This window comes from Condylura cristata, unplaced genomic scaffold, assembly GCF_000260355.1.
Source record: "Condylura cristata isolate star-nosed mole 26May11 unplaced genomic scaffold, ConCri1.0 scaffold00027, whole genome shotgun sequence".
Lineage (NCBI taxonomy): Eukaryota > Metazoa > Chordata > Mammalia > Eulipotyphla > Talpidae > Condylura > Condylura cristata.
The window spans coordinates 27,148,583-27,175,978 of NW_004567128.1; the positions used below are offsets into that span (position 1 = coordinate 27,148,583).

The 27,396-nt window shown below is 37.5% G+C and overlaps 2 protein-coding genes across 2 annotated transcripts in view; one reads left to right on the top strand and one right to left on the bottom strand.

The window, feature by feature from the left end:
* ZNF41 (zinc finger protein 41) overlaps positions 1–27,396 on the bottom strand; it is a 722,252-nt gene that overhangs the window by 410,238 nt on the left and 284,618 nt on the right. The window lies entirely within an intron of this gene.
* Positions 1–27,396, top strand: part of JADE3 (jade family PHD finger 3) — a 114,374-nt gene that overhangs the window by 71,253 nt on the left and 15,725 nt on the right. The window contains exons 6-8 of the mRNA XM_004689983.2: positions 11,983–12,140; positions 19,999–20,189; positions 23,180–23,391. Of these exons, the coding sequence (XP_004690040.2) occupies positions 11,983–12,140; positions 19,999–20,189; positions 23,180–23,391 (561 nt within the window). The remainder of the gene's footprint in view (positions 1–11,982; positions 12,141–19,998; positions 20,190–23,179; positions 23,392–27,396) is intronic.

The window sequence follows — 27,396 nt, forward strand, 5'->3', positions numbered from 1 at the left end:
TTCACCAGAGACAGAGTGGGGAACAGAACAGGCAGATCGACGAAGTACACTGCTGAGGGGAGCAGTGGGCGGGTCAGGAGAGGTCTGCCGCGCCATGTGGATCTCCTCCGGGGCAGGCAGGGATTGAACTCATGCGGAAGTGGCTTTAGATTCTCAGTGCAGTGTTTTAACCCGCTGCGCCACCAGGGAGGGCCCCAAGGTTTCTCTATTTAAAAAAAAAAAAAAAAACTTATTGTTTCATTGAGCTTTAGGATTTTTTTTAAATTTATATTTTCTTATTTCTACCTTGAATTTTGTTATTTCCTTTCTTCTGCTGTTTTTTGGGGGAGTTCTTTTTCTAGTTCTTTGAGTTGGGAGATTAGGTTGTTTCTTTGAGTTTTTTCTTGTTGCTTAATATGAGCCTGTATTGTACATAATTTCCTCTTGCTATGGCATTTGCTGTGTCCCATACATTCTGGAAAGTTGTGTCCTCATTGCCATTCATCTTGAACTATTTTTAATTTCTTCTTTGATCTTGTGTCTGTTGTAATATAGTGATCTAGTTTCATTCTTTTGCATGTTTTCCCAGCACCCTTTATTAAAATACTGTCCTTGTTGCAATGCATACCTTTGCTCCTTTGTCATAGATTAGTTGTCCATATGTATGTGGCTTTCTGTCTGGGTTTTTTATTTGGTTCCATTGCTCTGTGTGCCTGTTTTTGTTTGTTTGTTTTTTGTTCCAGTACCATGCTACTTTAATTATTATGGTTTTGTAGTATAGCTAGACATCTGGGCGTGTAGTACCTCCATTCTTTCTTTCTCTGGTCAGGAGTACTTTTAGCCATCATGATTTCTGATGAGAAACCTGCTCTCATTCAGATATTCAGTTGTTGGAAAAGTTCTGACAACCCAATAGTTGTTTTCCATGTGTAATCAGTCAGTTCTTTTCAGTGGCTTTTAAGACTTATCTTTAGTTTTCCAAAGTTAGATTATGGTATGCCTACGCATGGGCTTCTTCTGGTTTATCACACTTGTTCTGGTGTTTGACCAGCTTATATTTTCTGACACGTTTGGGAAATTTTCAGCCATTGTTTCTAAAAATTTTTTTTATTCACATCTCCCTTCTCTCTCATCTTTCAGGTCTTCCATTGCATGAGTGTTAGATCTTTTGTCCCCTGGGCTCTTTGTATGTGTGTGCACACACACTTTTCTGTTGACTGGATTTGGTAATTTCTCCTGTTCATTGATTCTTCATTGTATAAATTTGATTCTACCAAATCTGTCTACTGAACAATGAGTTTGTTCTTTCATTCTTTGTATTGTTTCTTTTCCTATTTTTCATTTGGTTATTTTCTATATCCCCTATCTCATTTCTTTAGAAAATACAACTTCTTTTTGAAGTATTTTTATGATGACTGCTTTAAATCCTTGTCAGATAATTCCAGTGTCTGTATTATCTTAGTGTTGCTATTGATTCTTTTCTCATTCCTAGCTCTTAGTGTGATGAATGGTTTTCTTTTGTATCCTGGATTATTTGAGTATTATATTATCAGCCACTAAATCTTACTTAAATCTTCTGTTTTATGAAGCCATCAAAATAGCTAGGCCAGTAGGGAAAAAGAGTACTGGCTTTTTACTGCCCATTGGGGAATTGTTAGACATCCTGTCCTAGCTATTTCTAGTTATTTGCTTACCTTTTCAGGGTGATAGTTCTATTAACTGGGAAAGGGCTGGGTTATTTCATTCTGCTTGATGGAGATGAGAATCCTCTCTTGGTTGCTTCCACTGATAGCAGGGGGTGTTGGTGATTGTAGGTAGTGCAGTAACAGTAGGCAAAGGTTGAGGTTCAGACTCACTACCTAATTACCTCTGCTAATACTACACTGAAGAGATACTTCCTTGTTATTGTTGGGTGAGAGTGGACATCAAGGCCTCTCAAGTGATGTCCATTGACCTCACAGCAGTCACCCTTTTTTAAAAAAAATTTTGCATATTTTTTGAAATATTGTTGTATCATATAATTTATTCCTTTGAAGTATGATTCAGTAATATATTCAGAGTTGTGTCACCAGTGACATAATTTAAATTTAGTACATTTCACCTACCCATTAGCTTGCTTCCTAGTGTCCTTACTCCCAGACCCTAATCTAATTTCTGTCTATATGGATTCACCTACTTAGGACATTTCATGTGAATGAAATCAGACATGTATGGTCTTTTGTATCTGGCTTCTTTCACTTAGCATAGTGTTTTCAAGATTCATTAAATTTATTTCATCTTTTTTTATGACTGAATGATATTTCACTGTATAGATAAACTGTATATTGTTCATACATTCATTAGTTGGTGGGTCGTCTGCATTTTTGAAGTTTTATGAATAAAAGTTTTACAAACGTTCATGTACAAGTTTTTATGTGGAAATAACATTTTTAGTTGTCTTGGGTGTATACTTAGATGTGGATTTGCTGCATCATACCTTAACTGTGTTTAACCATATAACCACTTTAGAAACTCTGTGACTGTTTTCCAAGGAGCTTTATCATTTTATAGTCCTTCTGGCAGTGTATGAGGGTGTTTAAAATTTGTTACTGCTGTGAGCACCAGAGACTTCTAATTCATCTAACAGCCTTCTATTTGTCTCCTCTGTTCTCTGAGTGTCTTCCCTTTGGCTTGCCTTTAGAGAGTATCTTTTGCAGCTCTCCCATCTGCAAGCTGCTGTTATTGTCTCTTGAGGCTTTTTAGCACAGCAATAAAGTATGGGGAAGGGGCAGAGTTCTCTAATCTTCAGTCTTTGGAATGCATAGCAATCCTGTCTTTGGGGGGTGAGGAAGGGAGGTGGCCTTCAAAAGTAGAACTTCTTTGTTCCCTGCCTCTATTCCCATATGTCTGCAGCAGGTATCATCCAGTATTCTCAGACTCATCTTTGAGATTCTCCCTTCCTCCAGCATTAGTGAAGATAGTCTTTTGTTCTTTAAGGGAGTAAGGACACTGAGCATTAAGAGCCCAGACAGCACCACTGCAGGAGCTTTCTCCAGGTTCTCCCCAATCTTCCCTATGAGAGCCTAGTAGGAGTTCTGGAGAAAAAGTTTACAAGAAGATGAGAACCTCCTATGACTGTAGCTTCAGGAACTTTATGCTCATATAGAAGGCTGTGCTTGGACCCAGTGATTTGTCTAAATGTCTGGTTTAATGATCCTATAGTGGCTTCTGTTGCTCTCGTGTATCCCTGGAGGCATGTGTGTCTCTGTGAGTTGACCATTGCTCATGTGACTCATTTCTCTGATGAGTTCATGGAAAGTTAATTTATTGCATGTTCTGCCTGATGTTGTTTTGATGAGGTTTTGAGTTCAGTAAGCTGTGTCCTTGGAGTATACCTCTGGGAATAGTTTCTGCAAAGTTCCCCTTTCAGCGACACATGGCAGGTTTACCTAAGCAGATACAGACACAGGCAGGCAAAGGTTACATTTTTAAAGGATGTTTTATTAGGAATAGGAGAAAGGAAAAGAGACACTTGCGTGGTCACAGGTGGATGAGAGAGCTGCAATTTTGCCAGTGCAGAAATTGTACTGATACACTATTCTTAATTTGGGAAGGAATTCATTCCTTTTTGGAATTGTTTTTCTAATATTATATTGATTACTTATAGGGTGTTACTATGTTGCTGTGTAAGAACCTGCAATTGTCTATAATGGCCCTCAGTCTTCATATCCCTGCCTCTTGTCTTTGCCTCCATATACTTTTCTTAATATTTATTTATACATACAGAACTAGGACAGGCCAGAGGTGGAAGGTCTGTGTGTATGTTCTTGTTCCAGTACCATACAGTTTTGATTATTGTGGCTTTGTAGTATAGATTGAAGTTTGGGATTGTGATGCCTCCATTCTCTTTCTTTTTAGTCATGAGAGTTTTAGCTATTCAAGGTCTTTTGTGGTTCCATATGAATCTCATCAATAGTTGTTCTATTTCTTTGAAGAATGTCATTGAGACTTTTATTGGGATAGCATTAAATCTGTATATCACTTTTGGTAGGATGGCCATTTTGATGATGTTAATTCTCCCGATCCATGAGCAGGAGATGCCTTTCCACTTTTTGATGTCTTGTATTTCTTTTAACAGTGTTTTGTAGTTTTCTTTGTATAAGTCTTTTACCTCTTTTGTTAGGTTGATTCCCAGGTATTTGATTCTTTTTGTTTTAATTGAAAAGGGGATTTTTTTTATTATTTCTGCTTCTTCTGATTGGTTGTTTATGTATAGGAAGGCCTCTGACTTTTGTGTGTTGATTTTATATGCTGCTACCTTATTAAACTTGTTTTCAATTAGTTTCTCTATGGAGTTTTTAGGGTTTTCCAGGTAGATTATCATATCGTCTGCAAATAAAGACAATTTTACTTCTTTCCCTATTTGGATTCCTTGTATATCTTTTTCCTGTCTTATTGCTCTGGCTAAAACTTCCTATGTTAAGTTGAAGAGCAGTGGTGATAGTGAAAACCTTTGTCTTGTTCCTGATCTCACAGGAAAGGCTTTCAGCTTTTCTCCATTGAGGAGAAAACAAACCCCATTGGCTGTGGGTTTGTCATAAATGGCTTTTCTCATGTTTAGGAATGTTCCTTCTATTCTGAGGATTTCGAGGGCCTTAAACATAAATGGATGTTGAACTTTGTCAAATGCCTTCTCCACATCTATTGATATGATTATATGGTTTTATTTTTCTGCTGGTTGATGTGATGGATTACATTAATTGATTTTCTGATGTTGAACCATCCTTGTGAGGAGCCTATGCTCCTCACAAAAAAAAATTAAGTCAGTTGCCCAAGAAATAGCACAAGGTACTAGATGACCAATTTGGATCTATCATAAAGTCTTTCATTCAGTCTTTCTCAAAAGCCAGGACATTTCACCTAATATTATAGTTTATGAAACTGATGAACTTACCTTTTTTTTAAGTGTATTTATTTATGCAAACAAAACTTAGGTACAGGCTAGAAGTGTAAGGAGTGATTCACCAGAGACAGTGTGGGGACCAGAACATGCGTGTTGAATAAAAAACGTTGCTGAGGGGAGCAGTGGGTGATACTGGAGAGATCTGCTGCACCATGTGGGTCACCTCTCTGCCCAGGGATCTAACTAGTGCTGCAGTGGCTGTGGGTAGCTTCATAGTGCTGCAGCTTAACCTGTTGTTTCACCAGGGAGAGCCCAGATGAATTTATCTTAAATGATTGATTATATATCATCTATAGGCTGAAATCTCATGTTATACGCATGACTTAAGACAGCAACCAAGAGAAATGAAAGCTTATATATTTTAATTCAGCAGAGAACTCTGTATGCCCTCTGGTAAAGTCTGTTTGCATCACTTTGCCTATATTTCTACAAGCTTGATTATTTGGTTTTCTGGCCCACCACACATAAAAAGCAAGCTTTTGTAAATGTAAACTTACTGCTCAAAATGGGACATTGAGAGATGGGAGAAAAACTTGCAAAGTAAATGTCACATGATATTTATTATATAAAAATTGCCCATATCTTCAAATCTAAGTATATTTTCCCTCCTCCTTTACTGTTGTTAGTAGGGAAAATGAAGAGCACTCCAGTACCCCCCTGAAGACCTTCAATAGAAAATAACTTCATTACAATTAGTGTGCAATAGAGAGAAGAAAAGAAAAAGAATACACTCAAAATGGTTTCCAAAACACCCAAAGTTACCCATCCCTTTGTGGGTAAATGTCCAGCCAAACTAGTTTGGCCCAAAGGAGGGCCACTGAGACCTGAAAGCTTGTCATAAGTCTAAGGCAATTTCTGGTAGGGAACCATAGGTAAGAGGCAGAAGAGGCCAGGCAAGTTTGCAAGGCAAGAGCAAAGTCAAAATTCATGCTGAAAGCTGCCATTGTCAGCCTCTCTCCCCATGGACCTCTCACCCAGGTCTCTCTCAAGTGTCTCTTTCCATGTCCCCCAAGCCCTGGTACAAGTCTAAGACCAGAAGTAAGCATAGGTACTTCTTTACATGTCCCTCTGATCTATATACTTCCTCCAGTCTTCTTTTCCTTGTTTATTCCTCAGTGCTTCTGGCAGTCTTTTATAGTTTCCCCCTGCTCATCTTCACTCTTTCTTGGGTGGGGCATTATACCTGGTACCTCCCCTCTATATAGCTATCACGCTGTTAAATATTATTAGAATGCCTACTACTCCATTTAGTCTAGAGTAAGGGGAATCTACATAAGCAGCCCAAAAGTACAATACTTGATGGTAATTGATGTTCCAGTTTATGTCAGTCCATATCCATCAAAAATGTTAGTTCTCACAAAAACCTAAGAAATAATTTAAACTATTTGAATCATATCTCCATTAAAAATTATTTCCATGCTTGCACCTCCCTGGTGGCACAACAGGTTAGGGCACAGCACTACAAGCTAACTGCAGGCACTTCAGTACAAGTTTGATCCCTGACCCTGGAGGTGATCCACATGGTACAGCAGACCTCCCTTGTCTTGCCCCATTTAGAAGTAAAGCTTTATGATGATCATTAATAACTGCAGCTAGAATTTACCTAGCAATTACTATGATCTTAAAACCATGGCAAGCCCTTTATACAAGTCCACCCACTTAGTCCTACAACTCCTAGAAAGTGTTGTTATCATTCCCATTTAACTGAAACAAAGAATTTATATCTTGACCAAAACCACTAAATAGTAAAACCAATCCAGGTAGGCCCTTCCTGGTGGTGCAGCAGGTTAAAGTGCAGCACTTCAGTGCTGGCCACAGCCACTTCGGCACTAGTTCGATCACCACTCTGGAGGTGACCCACATGGCGCTGCAGACCTCTCCTGACCCACCCACTGCTCCCCTCAGCAGTGTATTTTGTCAGTATGCCTTGTCTGCTCCCTACTCTGTCTCTGGTGAATCCTCTTGCTGCCCCTGCACCTCTGGCCTGTACCCCAGTTCTGTATGCACAAATAAATAAATCTTTTAAAAAAATTTAATTGTTTAGTCCAAAATCTTAATCTAGGGAAGAATTCATTACAATGTGAATGGGATCTAGCCACAAATTGATGAGATCTGTATGGTAAACACTTTTCATGCTGTTGTGCTTTGCACATATCTGCCTAGGTACTGAACTTACATTCCTAGCCATTCTTCAGCATTTTATGTTCTGTCTGGTTCTTGAGATGTTTGACTTCTACAGCAAGATAAGGCAGACTCTTTCTTGCACTGTGCCTTGAGTAAAGATGCTGCTCTAGAAACCTTGGATCTTATGGTATTTAATTTGACTTGCTTATAAAATTGAAATCTGGCTTATCATATGTCTGTTGCTTTCCTGTAAAGGTGAAAGGGAAAATTATAGAAGCCTTCATTTTCTTAAGAAAAATAAGTATGAGTTAATCAATGTTTTGCAGTTTGAGTTTTCTCCAACTTCACAAGAGTGTCTTTTCCCTAGAGATTTGGTGTTTCTGAAACCATGAACAAAGACCATATTTTATTTGCCTCTACTTCTATATCTCTTTGTCTAGAGTTGTCAAGTTACTGTTCTATTGGGTCAATGTGTATATTTATTTCCTAGGGCTGCCATAAGAAATACAACAAACCAAGGTCTCCCTGGTGGTACAAGGGGTTAAAGTCTCAGCATTATAAAGTTATTGCCAGCCACTGCAGCACAAGTTCAATCCCCAGCAAGGGAGCTGACCCACATGATGCAGCAAACCTCTTCTGTCTTTCTCGCTTCTCCCCTCAGGAGTGTATTTCGGTGGACCTGCCTGTTCTGCTCCCCACTCTGTCTCTGGTGAATCTTCTCACCATGCAGTACCTCTAGCCTACACCCCAGCTCTTGTATGTATGATTTATTCTCCCATGCTTGGAGGCCAGAAATCTAAAGTCAACGAGATTGTACTCCCTCCAAAGACTAGGGACAATTCTGGGTTTGTTTTTTTTTTTTCTCCTCTTTTAGGTTCTGATGACTGTTAGCATTTATTGACTTGTGGATCAATGAATCACACCATTCTCTGCCTCCATGGTTACAGTGCCTCCTTTTTTGTCTTAAATCTCCTTGTGCCTTTCTTTTACAAAGATACTTGTCGGCCCTCCCTGGTGGCGCAGCGGGTTAAAGCACTGCACTGAGAAACTAAAGCCACTTCCACATGAGTTCAATACCCGCCTGCCCCGGAGGTGACCACATGGCATGGCAGACCTCTCCTGACCCGCCCGCTGCTCCCATCAGCAGTGTACTTCATCGATCTGCCTGTTCTGCTTCCCGCTCTGTCTCTGGTGAATCCTCTCACCCTCCGCATCTCTGGCCTGTACCCCAGTTGTGTATGAATAAATAAATAAATCTTTAAAAAAAAAAAGATACTTGTCACTGGATTTAGAGCCCACTTGGATATTCCAGGATGATCTCTTCATCTCAGAAGGCTTAAATTAATTATATCTGCAAAGATCTCTTTTCCAAATAAGATAATATTCACAGGCCTCAGAAATTAGAATGTGGACATATCTTTTGTGGGGACCACCATTCAACCCACTACACTATGCTTCCAGACTACATAGGAAACAGTGCAGAACAGATATTCATGAGCAATTATATCAAGTATAAAGATATGATTTATGTGATAGATGATGTGGCATTATTAAGCCTCAAGCATACTTTGTAGTCAATTGATTTATTTTGTTAAGTATCACATGGGAAATAATGAAATATTTTAGGAGGCTGAAAAACAGTTGGCTGTATTTTTTCCAAATCTAAAGTCGGCTTTCCCACTGCAGTGTCTTTCCCAAAGAGAGTAAGTAGTTCAGCACAATTGTAAATTGCTACCACCACTTATCCACTAGTACATTAAAGGCAATCTAAGTAATTTATAGTGATCAGAGTGTTCAGTATAATAGTGATTCAGTGTCTTCCACTAGCCACCCAGAACACTGAGCTCTGTGCAAAACATGTCAAGTAGATGTGTCTGTGGTCCCCTTACCCCTTTATATAAAGCATCATATAATACAACACTAGTTTTTGTTTCCTGTAGACTTTTCACTTTCTCCCTGCAGAGCATCCAATTAACTTTAATTGGATAAGAGTCTTGGTAGGTAGGTCATTTTGGTGCTACCTAGCCACCTAGGTATACTTCCCTATTTTTCTCAGGTCATATTATGCATTCTGCATCTCCCCCAAGTGAAACCAACAGACATTTGCAGAGTTGTGCCTACAAAGTAGCAAATGTAACGAGGCCTTACTGATTTGAGGCCTTACTGATTTAAACGTGTCACATGAGTATGTGGTAGTTGAGTCCCATATTCTATGTAATGTTACCTTAAACAGAACTGCTGACAATTAATTGCTTTATTGGATCATGCTGTGCCCCTAGTTTCAATGTTACATAGTAGTGTTTTTCTTCTGAGAATTTTTACTATCATTAAAGGCTAAAATATCTACTTGATAGCATCACTTCCTTTGATCTGCCAGAAATGTACACACATGTATCTCCAACCTGCAAATAGTTGTTTGACTTTTTTTCAGAATTAGAAATTAGTAGGTGAAGTATAAACCAATGTACATACGTATACTACTTTTTTTTAAGATTTATTTATTTGTGCATACAGAACTGGGGTACAGGCCAGAGGTGCAGGAGTGGTGAGAGGAATCACCAGAGACAGAGTGGGGAGCAGAACAGGCAGATTGACAAAGTACACTGCTGAGGGGAGCAGCAGGCGGGTCAAGAAAATGCCGCGCCATGTGGATCACCTCTGGGGCAGGGATTGAACTCATGCTGAAGTGGCTTTAGCTTCCTAGTGCTGTGCTTTAACCCACTGCACCACCAGAGAGGGCCACATATGTGCACTACTTTTTTTTTTATAGCAGTTTATTTTTACATCATTTTGTACATTTTTTTCCCCATCTCAATTGTAATCCCCGTGGGTTTCCCATGTATACTACTTTTTTTAAAAATTGCTTTCTTTATGCATAACTGGGGTACAGGACAGAGGTGTGGAGGGTGAGAGGAATCACCAGAGACAGAGTGGGGAGCAGAAGAGGCAGATCAACTGAAATACACTGCTGAGGGGAGCAGCAGGCTGGTCAGGAGAGGTCTGCTGCATTGTGTGGGTCAGCTCCTGGCCAGAGATCCACTCGTGCCGCCAGTGGCTTTGGAGAGCTTCATAGTACTGTGCTTTAACCCATTGGCCCACCAGGAAGAGCCTGTACATATACTCCTTTTTATGGTAAATGACTTTTTATTTATATTCTTTCTTTTTTGTTTAATAATACTTTTTTCCCCTTACAATGTGTGCCTTCCTTTCTCAGGTGTAGGCCCCATAAAGTTTCTATACCTGTTCACACATGCACCATCACCATAGTCCCTTGTACTCTTCCCACCCTTGTTTGGTCCCTCTCCTTACCCCTCCCCTACAGAATGTCTCGATTTATAGTTGTCTGCTTATTTTTGCTTTGTTTTGTTGTGGATTTTGTTGTTATTTTTTTTCCTTTATCCCTTGTATTCCTCCTATATGTGAGACCATCTGGTGTTTTTTATTTTCTTTCTGACATTTCACTGAGCATAACCCCTTCTAGCTCCATCCATGTTGCTGTGAATGTCATTAGTTTACCCTTTTTTGATTGCTGAATAGTACTCCATTGAGTATATATACCACATCTTCTGGATCCGGTCATCTATTTTTGGGCATTTGGGTTGTTTCCAAGTTGTACTTACAATAAATATTCTGCAATAAGCATAGGGGTGCATGTATTCTTTTGAATTAATGCTTTTTATTTAGCCTTTGGGTAGATCCCTAGGAGTGGAATTTCTGGAGATTGGTGTTCCAGTTTTAGTAGTTTGAGGAACCTCCACACAGCTTTCCATAGAGGTTGGACTAGTTTGCATTCCCACCAGCAGTGTAGGAGAGTTCCTTTTCACCACATCATTGCCAACATTTGTAGTTGCTGGTTTTTTTGTTTTTTTTTTAAATACCATTCCTGGCCCTCCCTGGTGGCGCAGCGGGTTAAAGCACAGCATTGAGAATCTGAAGCCACTTCCGCATGAGTTCGATTCCCGCCTGCCTCCTGCCCCGGAGGAGACCACATGGCGAGCCAGACCTCTCCTGGCCCGCCCGCTGCTTCCCTCAGCAGTGTACTTCGTAGATCTGCCTGTTCTGCTCCCCACTCTGTCTCTGGTGAAAACCTCTCACCGCCCCTGAGCCTCTGGCCTGTACCCCAGTTCTGTATGCATAAATAAATGAATGAATGAATGAATGAATGAATGAATGAATAAATAGATAGATAAATAAATAAATAAATAAATAAATAAAATACCATTCCTACTGGTATAAGGGGGTATCTCATTGTGTTTTTAATTTGCATTTCTCAGATTGAGGGATATTGAACATTTTTTCTTGTTCCTATTGGCTATTTACATTTTTTTCTTTGGAGAGAAGTGTTTTAAGTCTTCTGCCCATTTTTTAAAAAGATTTAGTCATGCATACAGAAGTAGGGTACAGGCCAGAGGTGCAGGGACAGTGAGAGGATTCACTAGAGACAGAATGGGGCACAAAACAGGCAGAGTGACTGAAATACATTGCTGAGGAGAGCGGCAAAGGACACAGGTGATGTCCACTGCACCATGTAGGTCACTCCCTGGCCAGAGATCAAACAAAGCTCCATCCAGCTTTGTTGTGCTGCACTTTTTTGTGTGTGCGCCACAAGATGTCTTTCTTGTTGGAAGTCTTGAGTGGGTGGGAATGTGGCTTCAAAAGGAGGATAGGGCTTCCCTGAAGGTCTAAGGGTTAAGTCTAAGCACTAAGGCCTGAGTTCCACAGATGGCACAGCAGACCTCTCCTTTCCTACCCATTGTTCCCCTTAGCAGTGTATTTCAGTAAATCTACCTGTTCTACTCCCCACTCTGTCTCTGGTGTATCCTCTTACCACCTGCATCTCTGGCCTATACCCCAGTTCTTCTACACAAAAATAAAAAGGATATTTTATGGTGTTGCTGTTAAAGTGATAGCCTTCTCAAGGTGCCATGTCTTCCCAGGTGTTCCGGAAGGACCTCATCAGTGCCATGAAAATTCCAGACTCTCACCATGTTAATCCTGACAGCTATTACCTCTTTGCGGATACATGGAAGGAAGAATGGGAAAAGGGAGTTCAGGTACCAGCCAGTCCAGACACTATTCCACAGCCTACTATCAGGTACTTGTATGCTTATATCTTAAATTTAGAGAATGAATGCTGTTGTGGTTACCTGCTTTTGCTGCATGGGAAGAGATATTGAGTGGATGGATTACTCATACCAAGAAACAGGATCTCTCCTTGATCAAGGACAACCAGTAGATGCCAGCACCAAGATGACAAAGATTCTAGAATTGTCTAACAAAGATTTTAGAGCAGCAGTCACAATAATGTTATCAGTGAAAAGTTATGAACACACTTGAAGCAAATGAAGTTATATTACCCCCTCTCCTAATAATTGGCAATTTTTATCTCCCCTTTTTTCTTACTACAGGTTAGTTTTATTGATAATTACACAAAACTTTTTTTTCCTCATGTCAATCCTACTACTTACTTTGTGCTTATTTTGCTCTTGCTTTTCTAGTTTCTTGAGTTGGCAATTAGTTTACTGATTTGAAACTTTTCCTTTTTTCCATTCTAAGCATTAAGTGTTACAGATTTTGTTCTCAGAACTGCTTTAGTTGTGCTTCTCAAATTTTTTCTTGTTTTTTAAATTTTTATTGTAGTATCATTAGCTTACAACACTGTATATGTTTAGAGATACAAGATCACACCCTGCAGGTTTATGTTTCCACAGTGCATCCACCATAATCCTCCATCAGAGTCCATTTTGCTCCCGTCTCAAGTTTACTCCACTTCTCCCCTCCCCTGCCCCAGAGCTTCAATTCTGTAGTCAGATTTCTAGGGTTTCTTACTGACTTGGGTTTATCTGACCCTTTGCTTTGTTTCTCTGTATTTCACATATAAGTGAGACCATCTGCTATTTTTTTTTTTTTACTATTTTATGTTGTTTGTGTATGTGTGTGTGTATTGGTTGTAATCCCCATGGACTTCCCACCACCAATTCACCTATGTGTCATCACCATAGTCCTGTGCACTCTTCCTGCCCCAGTTTTGATCCAGTTCCCCTCTCCATACCCGTAGAGTGTGTCTGGTTTATAATTGTTTGGTTATTTTTGTTTTTACTTTATTATAATTGCTTTTTTATTTCTTTATCCGATCCCTTCCACTCCTGCTATGCGTGAAACCATCAGTATTTTTCTTTTTCTTTCTGGCTTATTTCACTGAGCATGGTCCCTTCCAGCTCCATCCATGACACCACAAATGGCATGAGTGTATCTTTTTTTGATTGCTGAGTAATACCCCATTGTGTATATGTACCGTACCCTCTTGATCCAGTCATTTATTTTCAGGCATTTGGGTTGATTCCACATCTTCTCTATTGTAAATAGTGCAGCAGTAAACATAGGGGTGCAGGTGTCCTTTTGAATTTATTTTTGTGTCCTTTGGGTAGATACCTAAGAGTGGAATTGATGGATCATATGGAAGCTCCATTTTTAGCAGCTTGAGGAACCTCCACACAGCTTTCCATGGTGGTTATACCAGTTTGCAATCCCACCAGTAGTGTAGGGTGCTCCTCAAATTTTGATGTATTGTATTTTCATTCTTGTTTACTTCTCTGTATTTTTTTCCCCATGAGACTTCTTTTACCCATAGATTATTTAGAACAGTAGTTTTAGTTTCCAGGTGTTTGGAGATTATCGTCTTTCTGTTCCTGTTTTCCACCTTGATTCCATTGTCACTAAAAAATATACTCTGTATAATCAAAGTTTATTCAAAATTGTTGAGGCTTGTTTTATGACCCCAGATATGACCTGTCATAATACATTTTCCATGCGTGCCTGAAAACACAACATATGCTGCTGCTATTGTGGAGAGTGATCTATAAATGTCAGTTTAATTGTGTTAGGCGATGGTATTGAGTTCTCCTATATCCTTAATGATTTTCTGTTTACCCACTCAATTACTAAGCAAGGTTGAAGTCTCTAGCCGGCCATTTCTCTTTTCAGGTAGTCATTTTTTATTTCACATATTTTACAGCACTGTTGTTTAGTGCACATACATTTTACTATTGTTATGTTTTGTTCGAGGGTTGATCTGTTATTATATAATATGTTCCATTCCCTCTTAGTAATATTCTTTAACTGAGGCTATGATCTGCACTTCCCAGATTCCCATGTAGTCTTAGACCCTTCCCACATTGTCTGTCAGCAGAACTCACTTTTTACATGGCAGCTCAGTGCTACAAGAATGAATTTTCGAAGAGATAAGAAGTTGCTATTTCCAGAACTGAGCTCAGAAATATGCACAGTATTATTTACCACTACATTTTATTAGAGAAATCACAGAGTTCCCAGATTGAAGAAGAAAATAGATCCTACCTCTTGACAAAAGGATTGTCAAAGGATTTATGACCATCTTCATCCTATCACAATAGTATTGTTTTAATTGTTTGAATTTGAGTTACTTGTCTCTGCTTAGAAAAGTCTATTGACTACCACAGATAATTTTTTTGCAACTTTACCAAAAAAGGTGGTGGTAATCCTACTTGTTCTAGACTGGATGATTTCAATACTAGTCAATGACAAACAGGCTTCAGATAAATTTATTTTAGGTTTTCATCTGTATTTGTAAATTAACTTTCATTGCAGCAAAATTCTAGTGAAAAGAAAGCAATACTTCATGTTTGAAAGCAAACGTAAGTTGTATGATACACATAGTTATTTAGCTTACATCTATGTGTATGTATTTAGCTTACATGTAGGTGTATGTTTTTAAAGTTATAGATGAATTATTGATTAACTATAAAAGCAAAAATAATCACAGTGTCAAGCATCATCTGCATAGTAAATGTTTATATGTGCACATGTATGTATATATAAGTAAGTGGGATCACTATATGACGTGCTTTTTTGACCTAACAACATACCATCTGGGTCATTAATGATCATTCCATGAAAGAGAGAATGATTAGATATTCAGACAGGACCCTATGTCTTCAAAGAGTACAAATGTTTGACTATCAAGGCTATAAAGAATAGTACTTCATTCACTAAACTCCATACTCAAATATATAACTACTAATTAAATGTTTCTACTTGGATATCCAGTACACAGCTAAGACTTAAAGTGAACTACTGTTTTTCTTCCCAGACTTTGATTCTTTGTTGCCTCATACCTATGTTTAATATTAAAGTAGATCTCTTCACTCAGCTTTCAAGAGATACTCATAGTTCTCACCCCTGTTGATAAATGGGAGCACAAAACTGCCTCCATTCCACAGCTGTATTTGATCATCATGCCTCTTTCACTTCCTCTACTCTCCTCACTCCACTCTTTCCATATCCTTTCTATTCCATTTTAGATAGTAGTAGTCTACCACTCTTAGTTTGAATTATAAGAGTCAATGAGGAGCACAGTATACAGAGCACATCCATAAACTGGCTTGTCTCTATTTAAAGATTAAAGCAGTCCTTTGATGACTTCCAGTTATTATTGCTATAATAATGAATTGTGTATAAGCTTAGCAGTTTCAAGCAACTATGTTATCATACTCGTAGATATCATGAGTCAGGAATTCAGAAAGGGTACAGCAGGGATGGCTTGTCATTGTTCTGTGATATTTAGAACCTGACCTAGTATAAAAAGATTCAAAGGTTGGGAGACTCAGCAGGTAGGGGCTAGAATCATCTGATGTGTTATTCATAAACATGTATGTCACCTGAGCTGGCATCCTGTAAAGACTGTGTGTGACCTCTCCATGCAGTTTGACGTATTCACAGCATGACTTTTTTACAGGCTCCAGACACAGGACTTCCACTTTCCAGCAAACAAAATGAAAACTGTGTCCCCTTTATTGTCCTAGTCCACAATTCTCATAGCATCACATCTAAATTCTGTTGGTGAAAACGATCACAAACCCTCCCTGATTTACGAAAAGGGAAACTAGGCTCCACCACTTGAAGGAGAAATGGCAAAGTCACACTGCAAAAGAGCGTATGGGGTTTTGATAATACCATCTGTTACAGAGGTTAAAATTGTCCCTTGTTTCTTAGTTGAAACAAGAGTCTTACAGAGAAGCTGTCAGCCCAAAGTACAAAATTAAAAAGAAACATTTTGGTAGGCAACTCTCCTGAACACCTGTGACTATGCAGACACTTCTTTTCTTCCTTTTCTAATATACATGTCCTTTTAAATGATAATGATAAATGAAAGAAAAAAGCAAGAAGAAATATTTTGGGAAACTACTAGAGAGATTATTTCAAAGGACTACTATTTAGTTAGCTTTTAAGACATTTCAAGCCTTTAAAAATCCCTGATATTATGGTATCTGCAATTTCTGTGCCGTTCACAAGTGATTCTGATCCACTCATAAGGAAATATAACAAGTTCTCTGTCAAATATTTAGATTATCTGAAGATAAAATGATGACTCACACTGCTTAAGACACTGGAGGAGCCGTAGGTCAGGTTAAAATGGTTGCTGCTTCCACTTATTGCTTCCCCCATGTCACAGCAGTGTCCATATTGACCACAAGTAGTTTTTTTGCAGCCATGCTAGCTTAATCCTGATGAACAAGTGGATAGGCCTTCTTTCTATGAGATTAAAAGAGGTGTAATTGTTGCTCCTTTCACCTTCTCAGAAATTGTGTCATTTAGTTACACTTAAAGTGTCCAAATTAAAGTTGTATTTACTGTGTCATCCTAACAATCCTATTGCTGATTTGGTCAGTGGTCTGCTGACCATTCAAGGTATGTCTCTACACATTATTGAATAATACAATCATAATGAGCAGAGGAGCTAAGTAGGCATGTCTGCAAAAAAGACATACAGCTGACCATCAGACACATGAAAAAATACTATAATTTATCGCCAAGATACCACCTCACTCCTGTGAAAATGATCTGAGTCAAAAAGCCCAGAAACAACAAGGTCTGGCAAGGGTGTGGGAAAAAGGAATCTTTTTACACGGTTGGTGGGAATATAGACTGGTCCACTCCCTATGGAAAGCAGTGTAGAGGTTCCTCAAAAGACTAAAAATTAGTCATATGACTCAGCAATCCCACTCCTAGGTATGGATCAAAAAAAAAATACAAAAACAGTAATTCAAAAAGAAACCTGCACTCCCATGTTTTTAGCAGCAGTATTTGTAGTAGCCAAGATATGGAAACAACCTAATAACAAAAAAAAAAAAAAAAAGATGAGAGATTTAGAAGATGTGGTATGTATAAACAGTGGAATATTACTCAGCAATCAAAAAAGAACATAAGCTCATGCCATTTCCAGAAACCTGGGTGGAGCTGGAAGGAATTATACTAAATGAAATAAACCAAAAGTTAAAAGATAAATACCAAGTGGTACCACTTATGTATGGAACGTAGAGAAACCAAACAAAGGGTCAAAGTCAAATTTTTGAAAACTGACCATTGATCTTAGGCTTTCAGAAGGAAAGGGGTGAAAATAATATGGAAAACACAGTGGGTTATGGGGAAGTCTGTAGGGACAGTTCTATATAATCAAAACATTAGCAAGGATATAAAATAATGGTAGTTCAGTAACAATAAAAAATAATCTTCAAAAAGTATCTACCTAGTTCATAGTGGGCAGAGAAGAAAATTACTCAGGTATAATTATGGTATCTCCTCCAGCTATAGCAGTGTTACATGTACCTGGAAGATACTACAGGTGTATTTTTAAAAATCCCAAATTGATATTTTTTCCTAACTCATAGACTTTTCCTTTTTTTACCTTTACAAGAATTTCTCCTGAATTTGTATTAACTACACCTTTTACACATTTCCTTGTCTTTGATATTATTATTTCAATCTGTAGTTTTTATTGTTATAAACTGAGTACTCAGATTCAGACTCTTAGTTCAAAATACATACGAAAAGATAGTGAGATAGCATCATTATTATCAATTTTGCATTGAAGTATAATCTACACACAGAAAAGTACACAAAGCATAACTGCACAGCTCAATGAATTTTCATGATTTAATAATATAATTTAACTTCCACTCAGACCACAAAATAGAACATTATCCTCGCCAGAAGCCCTGCTTCAATTTAGATTACAGTTTTGAGCTTAATATAAATAAAATCCTACAATATATATTCATCTGAGACTGGCTTTTATTTTTGTTACTTTCCTTTTTGAGATAATACTGGTTTACAACATTGTTAATAGTTTATGGGAATAGGTTTATACCTCCTCAGATGTTGGTTATATCATCCCAACCACCATCAAAACACCCATAGTCCTTTACCCTAGGCCAGTGTACCCCCTCCTCTCTTTGTTTCTACCTCCTTTCTCTTCCCCATTCAGTAACCTTAATTCCACAGAGCTTGGGTTCTGTTCATCATGGTTGTGAGATTCATATTATATGTAGTAGTTCATTAATTTTTAGTTACAAGAAGAATAATGAAAATGTGTATTTTCTCTAAAAATCTTGCAGACCTTGCACCCAAGAACCAGGCATATTTAATCTCATAGTCACTGGGAAATTCATATGTATGTCTTATCCTTATTTCAGTTGAGTTCATTTCAGTTGGAAGCAAGTCTTTAAAAGCAGTTACTGACTTTTTAATTTCAATTAATATTTTAGATTCTGCTTTTTTCCTCAAATATGTATTGCCTTTGGCTTAAAAAAAGAAAACTCCATATGGTAGAAAATTTAAATGTGCAAATATGTGTGATTATTAACTGTCTTCAACATACATTATTTGGAGTATAAGTTTTTAGAAGAATGCTTAGGAGGAAATATTTATATTTATAGGGTAGCCTTTTCCTGTATATATTTGTATGTATTTCTGTGGGTATATTTAGGTTTATGTACCTTCTCCATGTATAGTTACTTGCGCCAGAAGCCTTCCAGAGAAACATTTTTCATTATTTTATGATGACATGTATGTCTGTTTCTTTATTTTTTTAGATGGCCTATTCTGTTCTTTAAAATTGCCAGGCAATAATAATACATATATATTTTTGGTGATAATATCTGGTGCTTTGTATCATATCTAAAGTATTAAGTGTAGAAAAAGTCATTGGAATGAGAAACTTCTGTTTCTTCATTTGCTTGGTTTCCTTGTCTGGTATCAGGAGGGGTGAAGGGAAACAGATTTGTTCAGGCTGATGGAGAAGTAGGTCGAAAAACAGGAATCTTTCATTCCTCATGTTACCATTACTAAAACTGCTGGTTGCTGTTTATGTTCGGGAAATACCTTGAATTTGAATAACTCCATGGCCCCATCTGAATAAATGGTGAAAATAGTAAGAAATATAACAGTAATGACATTATTGAGCTATTTTTTACTATATATTACGCTAAGCACTTTTTATGTTTATTTCATATAATGCCATAATAGCCCTAATGGTTTGATATTATTTTATCATAACTTATAATTTATTGTCCTTATTCTTTAGCTGAGAAAGCTGAATTCTATAGAAATTAACTTTCAAGATAACTATGCAAGTGAGTGACAGAGAAAACAGGCTTGTTGTGAGTCTCTAGCCTGTATTCTACCACCATCCAGTATTGCCTCCATGGCAATAGTCACTAGTTTAGCTGAAATATATCTTTGGTATGGAATCTGGCTGTCTCTCTGTATAAGCATCACCTCTTCCCAGGATTCCCCTTCTAAATAAACAGGGTAACCTTTGCACCAAGAACACCAAATACAAAATCATTTTATTAGAATGATGGTAGTAGAAACCTAGGAACCATGAGGATAAATGAAGCATTTTGTTAGCAGAGTGTTTATAGCAGGTGATGAAAAGGAATTGATACAGCCATTTACTTTCTTGAAAGACATCTGCTGTATCTCCAAGTTGGCAGAGCAAGGAATTTCCCAAAGGTGGAAAAGGAAGACATTTAACTTCACTGTAGTGGAGCCTGAGTGCTGTTAAGCCCATCCAGTCATTTCCTGGAATCTGTCATTTGTTGATCATTATCAATATCTTTCTTTTACTTTTCTAGAATTACAGCAGAGAAGATAAAGGAGGTTCTCTTTGTCCGACCCCGTAAGTACATCCACTGCTCCAACCAAGAGACTGCAGAGCCTGGCTACATCAACATCATGGAGTTGGCAGCATCTGTGTGCCGCTATGACCTAGATGACATGGACATCTTCTGGCTCCAGGAACTCAATGAAGACCTTGCACAAATGGGTAAGTTGTTTTCTCACAAGTGTGTTGTTCTTCAACTAAACTAAATATTTTTTAAGTTGTTAGGACCATTTAACTTGCTTTCATACTGTGACTCCGTTTTCTCTGGACTTTTCATTTATTTTCTCTTTGATGTTATTTTAATGAGGCATTTCTTAAAATGCACAAATGCCTTGAAATAGAGCAACAAAATTTAAATCTGACCTTTTCTTTCTTCACTATAGGGAACAGTAGAGATCAGGGATAGCATGTAAGTCTCATGAGGTTGTTTCCCAATTCTGAGAGTTAGTGGTCTTAACTGGTTGGATTTCTGATTGGAAGGATTCTGAGGCTAGTTCCTGACTCAGCCCTAAATAGAACTCTGATCAACAAGCAGGCCAGGGGTAGCAATACCTCTGTCATCTCTCTCAGCCTCATGGAGAGAAAAGAAACTCCAACTTCAGCATTAGGCAGTCCCGCTGCAACTGCAGTTTTATGTGACCCATACTCTTCAATGCAAGACTTATAATTTTGCTGCACTGAACAATAATGACAGGCCTAGAACAAAACATCCCTAGAGTAGTTTTTAACTACCTCTAGTGACTTCTAGAGTTATCATACAGTTCTCAAAAAATAAAATGAAGCAGAAACAAGCAAACAAAATTCGGAAGTAAATGTAATTTTAAAATAAATTTATAGTATATAAATTCCAATGCTTGGAAACTGTTAAGATGAAAGGAAACCCTTTATATTTACATGTCTCTTTTCAACCTGCCGTCACTTTGAGCAGTGTTTAGATCCAAGTGGTTCTTTGTAACTGTGGGTCATCTTTTTTTTTTTTAAGTCTCCATATGAGAGATGAAAAGACTTCATTTGATTTTGTTTTTGTTTATGTCACAGTATTAGTACAACAAGAATCGACAGGTTTTCCTTTTCCCTCCCCCCTTTTCTTTCTTTCAAGGATCTAAACACAGGTGAATAGAAAATTAATTTTTTTAAACCCAGTTTGGCATAATGGTGGTTATTTTTCTGCCAGTAACTAATACTTACGCCTTGTTTTTAAGAGCTTTCATTTTATAGCTTCTCTTGGATTGCCCTCTCAGAGAAGGAGGTCAATTTAGAGTAGGAACTAAAAATTTAAAGAAATAAAAGGCTGACAGAGAAGGAATATTGTTATGAGGGAATATGCAAGTAGATTAATGATACAGTGATAGTTGTTTATGAACCTTATCATCCATATCATCCATATACAATTATTACCGTGCTGCCTTCAGCATGGAGCAAGTTCCCTTTAGTATTTTGCAGTTAATTCCCTTTGGATGAGTTTGTTTTTTTTTTTAAATAAACTTATTTTGGGAAATAGTTTTAGATTTACAGAGAAGTTGCATGATTAGTACACTTAATCTTCACACAGTGTCTCTGATGTTAACATCTCTTTTTATCATTGGTACATTTGTCAAAGGTAAGAAACCCATATAGGTACATTGCCATTAAATTCCAAACTTTATTGAGCTTTCACCAGTTTTTCCACCTTTTTCTGTTCCCGGATCCCATCCAAGATACCACATTGCTTTTAGAGTTGGAGGAATTATAAAAGATTGCCGTAAGTTTTTCTATAGGGTGAATGACATTTTAGTGAGACTTCAGAGAGCTTAAACTAAAAATAACATTCAGTTGAGCAGTGTAAGGAATTTTAAAATTACTTACTACATATTAAACATTACATGAACATTACCTCACCTCAGCGTCATAAGAAATTAGTGGGTCTGGTATTATCATTATTTTCTAGATAAAGAAACAAAGGCCTTAAAAGAATAAATGACTTGTCAAAATTTATATAACCAATATAAAATGAAATTAGTGTTTGAATCCAAGTGTTCTTCTAACCAGACATCACTCCAGGAAAAAAAAATGAATGTGCAGTTTTCTTGCCTGGAAAAATGAGGCATAGTACTTGGGTAGTTTTGGGTTTCATAGGTAGCTATATCATTAAAAATGTAGTTTATGTGGAATTTCAGTGTTCTTTATATCTTATATTGCAAATGAGGTTGAGTACTTGGATAAATTTGTTTTGGATTTTGAGACATATTCTTGAGTTTGTAAGCTGTTAAAATAAATACCTGTGTTCTCTCATAAAATTATTAGTTCCCCAAAGAAGAAAAAGTTTTAGTTGTTACCATTATCCACCATATGAAATTTTTTAGTATGGAAGACTAAGAAGAATTAAAAGTATATAAAAGGAAAAACATGAATTAAGAGACAAAAAAGTAACTTCAGAATTTGTGAATGCTAATAGACTTATTTGTATTATAGTTTGCCACTAGAAAATATTGCGAGATTTTTTAAAAGTGAGGTTTGAGAAATAAAATATTTTATATGTATAATTAGATAATCATAATTTCTTTTATAGTGTCATACTTTTTTATATGAAAATTTTTTGTATTACTATTAGATGTGCTCATTGGGACTAATATGCTAAAATTTAAATACTACATCCCAATAGTTAGATTCTGGTTATTACCATGCTATAAACTAAGGTGTTCAAAATTGCAGAGTTCTGTCAAAGTTCTCCCTGATGGGAATAAGAGGAAACAGAAAGATTTAAAGGATATTGACTAAGAATTAGAAAATTTAAAAAAAAAAAGAATTAGAAAATTTAAAGGGTCAGTATTATATCTCATAAGATGTATAGTAAAATGTATCCCTTCTTTCATGTATCAGAAACTAATATGTAATGATAAGTAAATACTAGAATAGTTCTTAACACTTTGGTTAGAGGGTGAGTGAAGTATATGCACATATGGAAGTATACTACCAAAATCTTACAGTTATGTAAATGATTTAGAAAATCGGTTAAATTGGCATGAGTTTGAAATCAGGTTGTTTTGGATCGGGGGAAAGATGATTTTATCCTTTACAGTTCCTCCAACCCCTTCACTGGCCTCACAGTAGGTGAGCAGAGCAGGTGGCAATGACAGCTCACTTACAGATTGATTGATTGTATTTTTGTGCAGGTTGTGGGCCAGTTGATGAGAATCTTATGGAAAAGACAATAGAAGTCCTGGAACGCCATTGCCATGAAAATATGAACCATGCTATTGAGACCGAGGAAGGACTAGGTATAGAGTATGATGAAGATGTGATCTGTGATGTGTGCCGGTCGCCAGACAGCGAAGAAGGGAATGATATGGTGTTCTGTGATAAATGTAACGTCTGTGTGCACCAGGTTAGTGACAGTGGAGACCACCACCCACCCCCATTGGTTAGCCTTTCTAAAGCTAAGTAATGATCTCTAGCATCCATATCTGTGGTAGCAGCTTGCAATTAAGGGTGAAAATAAGATTTGGTCTATCAATAATTTCTTTAGAAGCAGTACTTCCTTATGATCAACCAGGTGACTTACTGGCTTTACCCCAAAGGCTAAACCCATGTATTTATTGTGTCACTTCATACCTATACCATTGAGACTGCCTTGTTCAATACTGCTAAGGTTCCCTGTGGAGCCTCTTTGCTTCCTGGCTAGGAGTCCCTCTTCCTCAGTCAAATTCCTGTTACATCATCAGGTAACCTTGGTGAGTTTATACTTTCTACAGCTGGAAGGTCTGAATTCCTTATCCTGGTACCCAGAGTCCTCTTTTGTCTCCCAAATATCCCATTCAAGGCTAGGTTCATTCCACTTTTAAATATTATAGAATTTTAAGACTGTGAAAAGCACTCCTATATCTGTTTCAACCATAATATACCAGGAGAGGTAAAGTGACTTTGCCCAAGCTTTTACATCTATTTATTTGTTCTTTCTACCATGCTGCCCTTTTAATTTAATTGTGATTATATCTACATTTTTAAAGATTTGTTTTTATTTATTTATGCATACAAGATCTGGGGTGTTAGGCAAGGGGCACAGGAGGTGAGAGGATTCACCAGAGACAGGAAGGGGAGCAGAACAGGCAGATCTATGAAATACTCTGCTGAGGGGAGCAGCGGGCAGGACAGGAGATGTCTATTGAGCTATGTGGGTTAGCTCCCTGATAGGGGATCAAACTCATGCCAAAGGGGCTGACCATAGCCTGATTGTGCAAGACTTTAACCCCTGTACCATATCAACCTTCTTTTCAGTTCTTTCCTTTTCTTTCTGAACAACCACTATGTTCCTGTGAAACAAGGTTTTCGGGGAGTAGTGATAAGCACTCTTGACGTCATCCTATCTCCATATTTCAACTGTTTCCCAATTTAATGTCTTCTCCTACCTCCAGCTATCCAAAGTCCATGTTTCTTCTAAGATCTAATTCAAATCCTTTCTTGAACTCCCTAACCTTAAATGGTTTTCCTCTCTCCTGAACCTGTTCTATTTCATTCATTTTATTGACTTAACAGAATAAAGAAATACAAAGCACCATCTGTGTGTTAGTTCTGTGCTGCGTGGTGGGGAAACATTCAGTGATGAAAAAGCAGGCATATTTTTGCCCTCAGAAAGATCAGAGCCTCTGGTGTAAGGAGTACAAGCAAACTGCCATTCAGCATAGTATGTCAGGTTTTTCTGGATCTGAAAGTTCATACTGCTATGGAAGTACATGGGAGGTCTGGGACTGGGGAAAATTTCCAGGAGGAGCATCCAAACTCAAATTTAAATGGCCAGAAGGAAATGCCAGATAAAGCCTATGTTCAGGCAGAGAGGAGAACATATTCAGACATGGTGGTTAAAGTGGGCAGAATATGTTGGAAGCAACTCAGAAGTTCAGCAGTGTGGAGAGTGGTGGGGTGGAATAGGGAAGGTGTGGAGAAAGAGGATAAGAGGAATATGAGGGATTGTGTGGAAGGCCTTCTCTAACAAACTAAGGAAGTTCAGCTTTGTCCTTTCAGCCAGGACAGATTTTGTCTTTCGAGCTACATAATGACTGAAATGATTTAATATAACACAAGAGGTAGGAACTAAAACCAAGGCTTAAGACTTGAATTCCCTGGGTGACCTAACCTATTAGAAAGTACTCAAATTATTCTTTAACCAATTGGGACATTTTCCTTATTTTACTTGGCATTCACCAAGTAAATCTTGGTGAATCACATCTTTAGTGGAGAGAGAAAAATCTTTAACATTTAAGCATTAAGGATCTTGAGAACACAGGTACATAGTCCCTCTTTACATTTCCAAATTTTAAAGCTCTCAAATTGAAAGTTTTTGCTTAACTTTGACACCACAACTAATTTGGGGGGCAATACTAGATCTTACTCAGTGTGAAGCTATTTATAATCTGTTCCATTTGTGTAATGATTAAACAGTAGTGCCCCTCCTTCCATTGGTGGATTAGGCAGTGTACCATCTATATGCTTTGTAACTTTCCTAAAATCTTAAAAATTTTCAGGTTTCTCATTTTTTTTTCTCACCCTATAGTTTTTAGATAAATGATTGTGGATTTGTCATAGGCTTAGAGGAAATGGTTATCTGTGTTTGTCCTTTGTAAAGTTGAGACAAAATGCCAAGAAATTATTTTCAGGTCCTTGGACTCGCAAATTGAAGTTTAGTATAATCATTTTCTTCAAAGGTACTTTAACCATTTTTAAAACATATCCAGTATTGATTGTAAATGATGCCCTTCCTCACAGGAAAAGAGACGATGTTAACACCTGGTCAGGCCTTGTAGATTATAAGCTGGTATATTTTAAAGCTGAATGTTGGTGCCAGTTTCATAGATTTCTTCCAAATTGAGCACATGAATTCTAAAGGGCGTCTTAGGTTAGAGCTCCCTCTGCTGACTTAAAAGTGACTGGACGATTTCATTTACCCCTTTAATAGAATTGTGAACATGTTGTCACCTGTATTTATTAAACATAATTTTTTTCTTTACTCCCACCATGTTATTCCAACTTGTCCTTTGTGACTATAATACACTTATAGTCAGTAATTTGAAGAAAGGTTTAGAATTTAACAATGAACTTAATTTTTTTTTTCATTAAAATATGAAAATTGAGACCATCTCACATCCTTCCATATGTTCCACTTTCTGTATCTTAGCCCAGATAGTGAGGCCTCAAACTTATTCCTAAATTAATTTTCCTGAAGATATATGCTCATAAATTTTATACTTGTCATATAGGTAATATTTGGCACTGGCTTTTTAACCACCTGGAATTATATGTAAAACATATGTCCATTAATTTGTGTCATTTTCTTGGAAGAGACCACAGCCTTCACTATTTTGTGGTTGAAAACCGCTATAGAATATAAGTTTCTGTGGTTTTCTGACCATGAATAAGTCTATATAAAGGCTCAGTAAATTATTTTCTACCCAATTGAATGGTTGGAAGATAAAGGATATTCTTAGAACCAGCCAATGGTTTTTCTTCTGCTGGTTTAAAGGAAACTATTATAAGGAGTACATTTGCTTTCATTTCCTTAGCAAACTTTCTGAATCTCAGAGAAAGAAAATCTTTGAAGGTTAGGCACCTTATACAGTGATGCCCTGTTGTCGCAAGAGTTTCCAAGTTAGAGTTCAGCATCAGTCCTTTACCTTGTGAGGGAAACTAGGCAGGATCAAGAAGTAGAGCAGACTCAAGGAGTTAGAGTCACCTGAAAAGTGGGTGAGGAACATCAGGCTTTAGATCAATGACCAGCAAACTTTCTTCAAAGGTTTGAATAATAAATATTTTAGACTTTCAGGACCGCACATACAGTTCCTGTTACATATCCTTTTTATTAATTCCCTTTTAAAATATGAAAAATATTCTTAGCTTCTTGGCTTTGCAAAATACTTTGCAAAGTACTGGCTTGCCAACCTCTGGTTTTGATTGGGGGGTAGGAGAGGGATTTCTAGAGTTCATTTTTATGCAGTGGTATGAAATCTTTGTTTTAGTAAGAATGTGACAGTTACTTAGAGGAAGGATTGAAGGTGTAAAATGGGAAGAAAAGAAATTAGCAATAAATCAATCCATACCATATGATAAAGACTTGGATAGGACAGTTGTGGTTTGATGGAAAGGAAGGTCAGAGTCCAGGGGCTGCTCTACAGGAAGGACTAGCAAACTCCAATAACAGTGTTGAATTAAAGCAGATAATATGAACCTAGGAATTTAGATCTGGAAGTATGGTGGTGATATGTATAGCTAGAAAGAGTTTAGAAAAAGGACCCATTGGGAGTAACATGATGATAACTTGTAGCTTGAAAATGAACTGTGGATGAACCCCCTGGGTCAGGGGAAGATTTTGAAGCTGCCATGATGAATCAGTCAATGTGGA